Source organism: Anarhichas minor, unplaced genomic scaffold (genome assembly GCF_050575085.1).
Source record: "Anarhichas minor isolate MPS153535 unplaced genomic scaffold, ASM5057508v1 ptg000007l, whole genome shotgun sequence".
NCBI classification, from domain to species: domain Eukaryota; kingdom Metazoa; phylum Chordata; class Actinopteri; order Perciformes; family Anarhichadidae; genus Anarhichas; species Anarhichas minor.
Window position 1 is genome coordinate 14,644,866 of NW_027466453.1, and position 12,267 is coordinate 14,657,132.

General features: G+C 43.0%; 1 protein-coding gene across 1 annotated transcript; it reads left to right on the forward strand.

The window, feature by feature from the left end:
* The first annotated feature begins 31 nt into the window (after positions 1–31).
* On the forward strand, positions 32–8,992 carry gaa (alpha glucosidase). The gene is made up of 19 exons (XM_076086041.1): positions 32–1,920; positions 2,240–2,391; positions 3,100–3,265; positions 3,649–3,745; positions 3,861–3,980; positions 4,171–4,289; positions 4,447–4,578; positions 4,825–4,935; positions 5,032–5,145; positions 5,317–5,401; positions 5,613–5,730; positions 6,162–6,295; positions 6,488–6,639; positions 6,880–7,028; positions 7,138–7,279; positions 7,416–7,514; positions 7,942–8,106; positions 8,285–8,437; positions 8,528–8,992. The coding sequence occupies exons 1-19, from the start codon at positions 1,384–1,386 to the stop codon at positions 8,591–8,593; spliced, it is 2,811 nt and encodes a 936-aa protein (XP_075942156.1). The 5' UTR covers positions 32–1,383; the 3' UTR covers positions 8,594–8,992.
* Positions 8,993–12,267: the final 3,275 nt, after the last annotated feature.

Here is a 12,267-nt window from a genome sequence, read left to right on the forward strand (position 1 = left end):
TGTTAATCTCTTCATTGTCATCACCACTACAATTGTTGGAGCTAAGCCGTGTAGTTTAGTAATTAATAAAATGTGTTAAAAAATGACCTGAAGACCAAAATGGTGGCTGTTTGATTGTAGTTGCAGGCATTCTTCACTAGTAAACCAGGTCGGTCAATACAGGATTAATACATTTGCAACGCAGATGAGTTTAAAAACAACCTGATTTGAGATATTTCATGATTTAAAGAGAGTGAACAACTTTTCAGACATTGTGCAAAGACAAGAATCTAAAATGTTTACCAAGTTATCAGTTGTGGTTTTGATAGCGGTTGCACACACAGGTAATTTTCTGTGTACTTCAATTTAATTAGTGTGTGCTCATCAGATTTACAGGTACTCAAATAAATGTTATTTACATATCAAATAGTTGTAATAGGTAAACACCACATATTTCTGCAATATCTGTAATTTCTTTTAAAAATTAGGACTTGATCGTCAGAGATAACTCAGATTAAAGAATTATTGCATACTTTAGAAGTTTGCTGCAACAACCCTTATATACAGTCAATGGCAACAACACACAATATTTAATAATTATTTGAAGGGACACCCAAAAAAATCAATGATACATATTTTATTCTCTTACCTGTCATGCTGTTTATCAATTTTGATTATTTTAGTGTGAGTTGCCTTGTGGGAAGTTTACTGCCATAGAGTCACAATATATTTGAGACAAGGCTGATTCCAAAACCGAAATATATATTTTTTACTTTGTCCATTTAAGTCTGAAATGATGAAAATCTAACTACATTAGTGTGATCAGGAAACGAAACATAATATTAAGGATCTTGATTTAAATAACTTTGACAGCAGCTGATTTTCTAAACAACATATTTTATTTCCTTGAGTGAAAGTTTTTGTTTTATGACTGTCTTGATGTTGTTTTCGTTAATTCACAAAAATGAGAAGAGACGACAGGAAGTGAAGTAGCAACAGTGCTAGTTTTTGACCCAGTGTGCTTGCCCTAGTTTGGTGTTCGCCTGCAGTTTGCACCGTCCTCTCCACACTTATTATCTCGTCGTATATAACTTATGTCAGTCGAACTCTACTTGTCTGCTTCCTTGCAACACAACTTGTTTGTTGACACTACGCACACGTTATTAGGTTGTAGAGAAATGTTGAAGAGTAACGTTAGCTCTGACCGCACTGAACCGCTCGATAGATAACAGCAAGCTAACAGCTAATACACCCAACTGTTACTGAGACATTCATAACGGTTCACGTCCACAAAATGAACTACGCCGTGAGTGTAAGTGATTTTTTCCATTAGCTGCTTCATGCATTAGGTCCACGTTTCTCTCCCACTGAATACAGTAACAGTGCTTCTCTCGTGGGGAGGACATGGCTCTGCTGTCTAGCGTCACGGTAGCTGTGCTGCTCCTCGTCTTTGCTCTGTCAACATGTTGGTCCATCAACCACGTGTGTGTCCATCAGACCAGACTGGTTAGATCAGACTACGCAAAGCAAAATAAAACAAAAGCACACAAACGACTCGGTGATAATCCAACAAAACTGCAGAATAATACGGTGGAAACAAGGGGAGTCCTCCCACAAAGTTTTAAAGAGGCTGATACTTCCAGAGAGGATAAATGCACCATGGCCCCAGAGGACCGGTTTGATTGTGCCAGGGACCGGCTTCTGAGCCAGAGAGAGTGTGAGGAGAGGGGGTGCTGCTATGCCCCTCTGCCTGAGTCTGCAGGACCACCTTGGTGCTTCTACCCCAGTTTGTACCCTGGCTACCAAATGGGTCCCCTCACTCCCACCACGCGAGGCAAGGAGGCCAGCCTGACCCGAGCCTCCCCCTCGCATCTCCCCAGAGATATCTCCGCTTTACACCTAGAAGTCACGGAAGAGACTGCAGGCTGCTTACACCTCACTGTGAGTACCACTGTGTGCACGAGGCCCCTCTACAATTCCCTGTTGATTTGCATGTTAAGTATGGATGACTATATGTAATATGTAATATGTATGTATTGAAAGAGTAAAATATGTCTTTCTTTTGGCCATTGAGGTTGTTAAAAACATTCAGGAAGTTGGTGTTGTAAGCCAATGTGGGCTGGCCATTGTGTGAATAACTTAATAATAAAAACTTCATTTAATCATTCATATGTATGAAGTCAAGAGATTAGACCTTCTGTTATTCTGGATAGACACAGTTCATTACTGTGTGCTGGTAAAACACTTATTTTCTCTCAAGTTAAAGGACCCATCATCTCAGAGATATGAAGTCAAACTTCCAGCTGGTGTTCATCAGACCAGAGCTGATACTCAGGATGTCCTCTGTTCCACTGAATACCAGTCTGACCCGTTTGGCTTCATAGTGCGGCGCAAATCCAATGGAAGGGTGATGTGAGTAGCTCTGCTCAATTGTTTTACAATTACAATTATATGAATGGCACAATAGCAACTGTATAGTCATACTTATGTCTGTCCTCATCAACAAGTGGGATAGTGCCTTCTGTTATAATCCCATTGTCTACTTGCAGTGTGTTCACTCCTTCATACAGTTCATGTATTCATGTGTTTTCTTTTTAATGTTTACATTCATAATGTATATTTATATGCCTTTAATTTTTACATTATATATATATAATACCCTGCACTTTGATACATTTTCTACTACTTTTACTTAATCTTTTTAGTACATTTGTGTATTTTATTTTGCTATTCATCTATAAACAGTATATTTTTTGAATATTTATAAACACTCAGTGGCAACACGTGCTAAATCTAATCCAGCAGCTCTTCCTGTTCAAAGATAATAATGTTCAGTTTTTAATGACACTCAGAAAGGTATTAATTGAACTATATGGTCATTAATGAGTTTGCAGTGGTGCTATATGGAGTGAATTCTACTAAAATCTTTTTGCATTAGATTGTACACAGGAGATGAGACCCATTAAAGTGACATGATGGGAGTGTATTTATTTCCCTATTGAGGCTTTTTGTGCCCAAGATGCTCAAGCTCCGAGCTTATCTCACGAGCCATAGATAACACGATGATATTCTTTATCATTCTCATCATGTAGTTCGTGTTTGATTGTTCTCTGCGTCCAGCATGAATACCACAGTCGCTCCTCTGCTGTTTGCTGACCAGTACCTGCAGCTGTCCACCGCACTAGCATCCTCCCTTGTGTCTGGGCTCGGGGAGCATTACACCTCCCTCCTCCTGGACCTTAACTGGACTTCTCTGACTCTCTGGAACAGAGACATGGCGCCTCATGTGAGTCTTTTGCAGTGGCTCCCAACATCAGGGTCGGGAGCCCAAAAGGGGTCACAAGAAAACTCTGAAGGGTCAAGAGATAATTAACAAGACCTCTAATCTCTAATCTAGTCTAACCTCTTCCAGTCTCCAAACCCTAAAGCTACACTTTTGAACAATGATAAGGGGTGGCAAGTAGTCATTCTAAAGAACATGTCAGTGATTATTATTATGTAAAATATAATAATCCTCTCCTTTTAATTCATAGCACATTAAAACCTCCCCAAGTATTAAGACTTGAAACCTTTAAATCAGGTCCTATGCAGAACAGTCGGGCTCTTGTCATTTCCTGCCTCTCTCCTGTTGTGTGTTCAAGTTGTAAATGTTGACGCTTGTCTCTGCAGGCTGATGCCAACCTCTATGGCTCCCACCCATTCTACATAGTGCAGGAGGAGGATGGCTTGGCACACGGAGTTTTCCTTCTTAACAGCAATGCCGTCGGTACCAAGCCATCTTTTCCAATAAGACACACACAGAATCCCAGTGTCATTTCTTTGTCCTTATTTCCATACAGAATCTTTTTTTTTGCTGAACTTTTTTCCAAATGTCTCTGCAGAAGTGATGTTGCAGCCGACCCCCGCTCTCACCTGGGTGGCCATCGGTGGAATCCTGGACCTCTACGTTTTCTTGGGTCCTGACCCTCAAAGTGTGATACGACAGTACCTTCAGGTCATTGGTATGTCTTTTCAGTGTTGACATTCACTAACACGTCTTCAGGTAGCAGGAGAAATACGTGTACATGTGTAGTTTTTAAGTTTTGGAAAACCTGTGAATCCTTGTCTGCTTAATATTTGAAGAAGCCCTAAGGCAACATGATGAAGAGTTGACGTGTTTATGTTTCCCTTTTGTAATTTCTTTATCCCCAGGCTATCCTATGATGCCTCCCTATTGGTCGTTGGGTTTTCATCTGTGTCGCTGGGGTTACACAACCACTAATACTACCCGACATGTGGCACAACGCATGCACAATGCAACGTTTCCCATGGTAAGCTCACATTTTTCACTACATATGTGCATTTATCAAGTCCAATCAACACTTACTAACACACAAAATGTAGTTGTGACATCCTCAGATACGTTATCATCAACATTGTGCAACACTGACATCAAATTGAGATCATTCTGTTTTTTGTCATCACCAGGATGTGCAGTGGAATGATCTGGACTATGCAAATAAGGACAGGGTATTCACCTTTGACCCCTGGCGATTTGGGGACCTCCCAGAGATGGTGGAGGAATTCCATAAAAGAGGCATGAAGTACATCCTTATCCTGGTGAGACATCTTTTACAGTTTTAACAGACCTCACGAACTGCTGATGCTGATTTAACTATCATTTAATAATTCAGCATTTAATTGAAAAAGGAAAAACACATGCATCAGTTGTTTAAATTGTTTTTAGTATTGTGTAGTTCTCTAAATGAGCACAAGTAATCATTGACGATTACAATGTTCTTCCAGTAGATGGCAGCAAAACTCTTAACTTGTGACTGCGTCATGCCCTCCTGGTTTGTGTCTTAGGACCCGGGGATCAGCAGCACCAGCCCCCCTGGAACTTATTCGCCCTTTGATGATGGACTCAAACGAGACGTCTTCATTAAAAATGCTACAGGACACATCCTGATAGGGAAGGTTAGACTTCCTTTTTTTCCGAGGGATGTATGCTTTTCTTTCTCATTGTGATGTGTGTGTGTGTGTGTCATGCACATATACATACTGTGTATCTAGGTTTGGCCGGGTCCGACTGCCTTCCCCGACTTCACCAACCCAGAGACCAGGCGCTGGTGGGAGGACTGCATCAGAGATTTTCATTCTAAAGTTGCTGTGGATGGTCTGTGGATTGTGAGTATTTAACCACAGAGCACAGGTTATGTAGCAACATATAATAATAATAATATGTCAGGTGTTTTTGTTCTGAGATTTGTACATGTCTGGTTGTACGTTTGTGTGCACCTTAAAACCACATAAAGAATAACTTATCCTCTGATGTTTTTCTCCCATGCACCCCTCCAGGATATGAACGAACCAGCCAGTTTTGTGCAGGGCTCAGTGGAGGGCTGTCCTGACAGTGATCTGGAGAACCCGCCCTACACACCCAGTAAGTGTATTGGATCGCACGTTATTAGCATTCAAAGACAAACAAACATTATTGGTTTTACATTTGATGTCAGTTTATCCGTTGAAGTACATACATGGTAATTGTACAAGATACTATGTAAGTGACTATAGATGCATAACTGATCTTTTCGTCGCTACATATGTTGCATTCATTTGTAACCTTTGCGTGTCTCTGACTGTCATACCAACAGGGGTGGTTGGAGGCCAGTTGAACTCGGGAACTCTTTGTATGTCGGCTCAGCAGAAGCTGTCCACCCACTACAACCTGCACAATATGTACGGACTGACTGAAGCCTACGCCACGCACAGGTTAGACCATGCAGCGCTGCAGATGCAGTTTGCAGAGCTAGCTTTGCGGGAGCTTGGTTATTTCACTGTGAGTAGCAGAATAATCACATGTAGCAAAGTCAAATCTTTTGACATCAATTGACAGGAAAGCCATGCGTGTTTTTACCTTCTAGTCTAGTTTAAAAGTGGATCAACAATGTGTGACATGAACAAAACATCGTAGTGGTACTAAGTAGTGGTACAGCTCATTGAAATGTATATTTCTCTTGCATGGTTGCCAGTGTACTATGTTAAGATGAAACTACATTATCTTTGAGGACATGCCAATTAAAATGTTTGAATTGATTATACTGGAGGCCAATGTGACACCACAGTGGACCGAGTTGTTCTTTGGCTTTTGTATTATTGTCATTGTATACTGCATTCTTCCCGGTGTTTGTTGCCATCTTCAGTGCTCTCATGAAGGTACGAGGGAAGAGACCCTTCGTCCTGTCTCGCTCCTCCTTCCCTGGCATCGGACGCTTCTCTGGAGTGTGGACAGGAGACGTCAGGAGCGACTGGGAGCAGCTTCGATACTCCATCCCTGGTGAGGAGATGTCTGACGGGTCATAACACTGTGTTTTTATTATGATCAAACATTGTCACCCATGTTTGAATGCACGTGATTATTCAGTGGGACATTGGCTGGAGAGGGCTCTAGTTTTTAACTGATAGAATTGTGGCCACAGACCATTTGTTGGTTTTAAACAGACCTCTTTGCACCTGTCCCCTCCTGCAGCGGTGCTGCAATTCGGCCTGTTCGGCGTGCCCCTTGTGGGGGCGGACATCTGTGGCTTTGGAGGGAACACCACCGAGGAACTGTGTGTTCGATGGATGCAACTTGGGGCCTTCTACCCGTTTATGAGAAACCACAATGACAAGTCGAACGCTGTGAGACAGAGACACTGTTTGTGTGTACTGTGTGTGTACTTTATGTGTTAACTTGTGTGATTCATTGAGTTAATTCATGTGCATTTTTTTTTTTTACAAGTTACAGTAGTTTTTTAGGATGTCAATGTCCGCCCCGTATGATTTTTCCCTGCGTCTAGAGCAGTCCATCTGTTTCATGTATTATGAATAGAGGTAACTCTATATCTTGTCATTGTCTGTGTGTTTCTATGTGTCCCTCAGCCTCAGGAGCCCTATGTATTTGGGCAGAAGGCCCAGGCAGCCATGCGGAGTGCATTGAACCTTCGTTACTCCCTTCTCCCTTTCCTCTACACACTCTTCCATCATGCACACTCTTCTGCTGCCACCGTGGCCAGGCCTCTCTTCATGGAGTATGTGTCCTCTCTGTCCTCTATTGTCCTATGTAAAATGACTGAGACCCCATGCTTCATTTTCTATAACATAGATTTTTTCTGCTCCTGGTCTATCCGTCCCTCTTAGGTTTCCCACTGACGATAACTGTCAGGCCATAGACCGACAGTTCCTGTGGGGGAGTTCACTTCTCATCAGCCCCGTCTTGGAGCGAGGGGCAGTAGAGCTGGCCGCTTACCTGCCCTCTGGCACTTGGTACAGCCTGCACAATGTGAGCCAAACTCCAATCAATATTTGGTTTGTTTACTGCTAAAGGCAGCCATGTTTGAGGCTTTTTGTAGTAACATGTTACTGGAGTGTTCACCTCTTTCCCTTTGAGGTCTGGTCATCTGTGTGTTGCTCACTAGGGTCAGCCTTTCTACAGTAAGGGTCAGTACCTGCTCCTGCCAGCCCCTCTGGACACCATCAACGCCCATGTGAGGGAAGGACACATTATCCCCCAGCAGGTGGGTGTCTGCTGCCAACATGCAGCTCATTTTACTGACCGTAACACTTTCTGTTTGATTTTTGGTTCAGTGGGAGACAACATGTCGGAGATGAATTATTGATAAAATATTTGAGGGTGGAAAAATCCTCCCCAAAAACACGATGTACAATTGAAACCTGGGAAACAAGTGCTCAGAATTACTATTTACAATTTCTACTTCTATGTAGCTGAGACTGGTGTCAAATCTAATATTAATTGTTACCTCTTTATCTACGCAGGAACCTTAGTTTTCAGTAAAATGGATGTGACATTAACGTTGTTTTGAGCTATAACTATCATGACATCCCGACTGACGTCTTAAAGCTCAAAAGCTAGCCTCAAACACTTAAGAGTGCATTTGGTATAATTTCATCATCTTTTCTTTGATGTGCCTTTTTCTTGTGAAGGAGCCTGCTTTGACAACCGCAGCCTCACGCAGAAACCCTTTCTTCCTGACCGTGGCTCTGGCAGCGGGCGGCTGGGCCCGGGGAGACTTGTTCTGGGATGACGGGGACACACTTCACACTTTCGAAATGGGAAATTATTGTTACGTTATCTTCACTGCTGGGCAGGTAGGAGAGAGACGAGTGATATTTGCTTTGGGGAAAGCTGCAGAGACAATGTTTTGCATTTTACTGCGCTACTACTTTTCTTTTCTGAATGATGCAATTATGTTTAAATGCTTCAAACCCTTTACCGGATAAATTCAGACAAAAGGACCCATAAATGGTCCCTTAATGTCTTCTTCAGTCTCAGGTGGTGAGTGATCCTCTCAGGCTGAATGGGGCCCTGGATGGTCTGGTGCTGGGAGGGCTGCAGGTGTTCGGGGTGCCCTCGCCACCTTTATATGTATTAGCCAATGGGGACAAAGTCAGGGATTTCACGTACCGCAGTGACACCAAGGTGAGTTCATCATGTCTACTGACATTTGTCTTTGTGTCAAAGAATATAACCATTAAGTCGAACTCTGTTGGCGTCTCTCTCTTACTGCAGGTTTTGACAGTGACCAGCCTCGCGTTGCCGATGTCGGAGGTGTTTGCAGTCCAGTGGGCTCTCTGATGCACTGAACTTTATTACCGCTGAACTTTAGGCAGCCTTTGCATTTACTACTGTAAAGATCACACACCAGCTGATTTCTTTGAGCCATCCCCACCATCCTGGAGCTCGAGATGCACGTTATGCTTGAATTTGCCTCTTTTTCTAAATTAGATGCTCTGTAAGTAGCGTGTTTTTAAAAACAAAGGGAGCCATCATCTTGACGTGTCTGATTTTCTTGCGAGGTCGTTTTTGCTGCTAACTGCTACACCGAATCAAGACCATGTAATATCTTGTAAATGTATATAACTTCTAAGACTGTTTATACTTGTTTTGTATTTTTTGAAATCGTGTTTATATGTATTTGTAACTGAAGTGTATTGTAAAAATAAATTTGTCTGCAGCGCTGCACGTGAGAGCTTATCAGAAGGTTTCATTTGCTGACTGTTCACTATGACGCTCCTAAGATGTTGCATAAATACTGTTTCATGCCGTCTCTGTAATGAGACCCACAGTACCAACTTGTGTCATTACTTTTTCTCAACATAATACAACATGTAAGTGCAGTAGCATTTGCGTGTACCACCAGAATTGTACATGATTTATTGAATATATAAACAATTTACAATTCTACTTGAGAATTTATTTTTAGTTCAAAACATCTAAATTTATAGGTTGAAGGCAGTAATTTGTGTTTTGTTAATTTAGCAAGGGGAGAAATTATTCATTGCCTGAAACTAAAAACGGTTTTAATTAAACGGACAGGTAAAGCCTCCAGCAGCTGTGTGACGAGATCTCTGGTCCTGATGATGGACCAACCGCATTCGAGCGTTTACCGGTGACCTTTAAAACGTCACTTGTGATGAAAGAGAGTGAGCTCTTTAAGGAGGGGTGGGTCGGATGATGACTTGGGTTAATGTAAAACATATATATTTTTCATTTTAAAGTGCAGACATGCCCTCGTGAGCCTCCGTGTGTTCATTCTAACGTCTGAACGTAACGGTTTGTGGGATATAAAGCCTTCACATTCCGGAAGCAGCGGGATTTTGGAGATTGGTGTGGAGCTGTTCAGTCAAGTTAGACACGCACGAGCAAGTAGTTACAGGAAGTAAGACAACTTTAGCTTACAAATTAAAGCGGCATGAAGTGCCTTGAGGCGTCAGCGCCGTATTCCTCTAAAAGGCAAGCTTTACTTTGAAATTTACAACCGGAAGTGTTTTTTTTTTTGCTGTAGAAAGAGCAGCAGTTAAACGTGTGGTGTCACTGTCGGGAAAAACACGGGGATACAAACAAGACTACACTCCGTAAACAGCAGAGCTAAATCCGGGAGAAAAGGCGGTGAAAGGACGCCGGTGCATGCCGCTCGGTCCCCGGTGAGATGGATGGTCGACATGGGGTGTAGACTTCTGCGGCGGGACTGAAGGTGAGAGCTCAGCCGCTTGGCCCCGTTTCTGCTATTCATTCATTTCTCCTGCTTGAAAACAGGTGAATGGCAACACCTTAGAAGGACACATGTCTCAGGCGCGAGCGAATAACGTTGTCTTCGGCTGCTGTTGGCCTAAAACAAACTTTAAAGTTGCATGTAAACGCGGACACCGTGAAATGCAACCAGCAGGAATTTCGGCCATGGTCTAAGCAGCTGAAATGAAATATTTATGCTCAAGATGGTAACGTTACAGTTAGCTGTTGAGGCAATACAACTCACAGAAATATATATATTCGTGTGGGCCTGTGTGTAAATAGTGCTGTGGTGGCAAAAGCCTGGTCCCATCCTGCTGTCTGGCGGATGCTGCCGGTGTCAGTGTAATGATAGCTGATGAAGCCCCCGACAACATGGCACGCCTCTGCTACACAGGCGGTGTTTCGAGGTATTTCCCCACAGTCCTGCCACAGTCCGGACAGGGAGAGGCCACCTTCAACCAGCGTTTTTACTATGGTAGACAAGGATTTAACCACACAAACACCTTTAACCTAAATTCACCCTATACAGGGGCCGAGCAGTAAAAGGTAAATCCCTGTTCTAATGTAATTCAGTACACCATAAACACTTAAAATGATATGCAATATATTGTATACTTTTCCATTCATGGGGTGATCCAACTCTTTGGTGTTTTCGTGTTTGATTGCATTACTGTGCAAGGATTCTACTACATATGTAAAAGAGAATATTGTAAATGATTGAAAACACCCTTCATTAAAATGCAGTTTAAAAGGTGAGGTGCACTCAGAGTGCAGATCTCCGCCAGGTGTGTCTGCATAGACCATTGTCGTATTGTGTGATTGGATGAATACAACCCACAATTGGCTAACCTGCGGTCTAGACACCAATAGGTTTTAAAGCAAAGCGGGGATGAATGCAGGCGATCTGCTTAAAGTCGTCGTATAAAACGATCGTCATACAATCTTGCCGTATCCAAATTAAACTCGCTGTCTGCCAGCTTATCAGCGGCTGAGTTTCGGTGAGGCACAGCAGTGTGTGTACTGTCATTAGCTTTTAGCCAAACACACTGCAAACTAATACCCCCTCACTGTGGGCGCGTAGCAGATGTTGGGGTCAGAGATGCACTTGGATGTGTTATAACTTGAGGCCCCCGACCAGCCGGGGGCCGGTTAAGAGTATAGTGAGTGAGTGGTCAGCAGGCAGTATAATAAAACGGGCAGTAAAAGGTGTTGAGTCACCGCAACCACGAGAGGTCCTTGAGCATGCAGCCATAACTGGTCACCCAAAATATTATGATGTTTGCTGTAGCAGAATGGGAGATTAGCTGTGGACAGACACAGAGGTGCACACACACATACTAATGGACACGCACGCGACAGGTCGCATGATCCTCCTGCCTGAGATAATAACAGTTCAATCGCCCGGGTAAAGCAGGATTTTTAGGCGCATAAAGACATTGATATTTGAGAGATATTTGAGATAAGCTAATATCTATATATTAACGAGTGTATTTACATTTTAGGGCACACACGTTGTATTACTTTACACGAAGCTCATTAAAACACTTTTCCTGAGAGAGAAAAGTGTGTTCCACACTCCCACTGAGTCGCCCATAAAGCTTCCTCATAACTTACCCAGCCTTTACAGAGTCACACAACAACCTTGTTTCTCAGGCCTCTTTGTGGTCTCCTTTCAGTTGCTGCAGGCATGTTGGTATACAGCGCGGATGTAAAGGGGGTTTTCAGTATTGGCTCCTCCTATTCAAGAGTCTGCGTGACAACTTAATTAATGTAGCCCAGAGGTGAGAAGCTGAGACCCGGGCAGCTTCTATACCTGCAGCTGAGTTTCCATGGGTTTCAAGTTCTTCTTAAAAGCTCTCTTTTTGGGAGGCAATCTAGCGGGACGAGACTAGAGTTCAGAGTGTCCTAAAGGATGTGAATCATTTGATAAAACAGTGAAAGGTCAGAGAGGAGAGGCCTCGTGTGAGCACGCTGAGGTGTTGACAGCATAAAAGATGAAGCGAGTGAGAGAGGACGAGACTGAACGAGCACTATCAAACTGACCCGAGTGGCCCTGTAATCACATACAGACCGAAATAACCACTGGAGAGCTGCACATTACTGCTGCTGTTATGAGGCCACTGGAAACAGCTGTGTGTGGCATGTTTCAGATCGCGGCCTGTCATTATGTTCAGGTAGCATGTTCAGGAGTGTGTGTGTGTCTTCTTGCAGGAATGCGGAGTCAGATTGTGTTGACG

What these genes read in the sequence shown, in the direction of transcription:
- gaa (XM_076086041.1), top strand. Translation starts at nt 1,384, where the DNA reads ATGGCTCTGCTGTCTAGCGTCACGGTAGCTGTGCTGCTCCTCGTCTTT. An exon ending in TCTTAACAGCAATGCCGTCG is followed by an intron (nt 3,746 to 3,860) that starts GTACCAAGCCAT and finishes ATGTCTCTGCAG; the next exon opens with AAGTGATGTTGCAGCCGACC. An exon ending in CGTACCGCAGTGACACCAAG is followed by an intron (nt 8,438 to 8,527) that starts GTGAGTTCATCA and finishes CTCTTACTGCAG; the next exon opens with GTTTTGACAGTGACCAGCCT.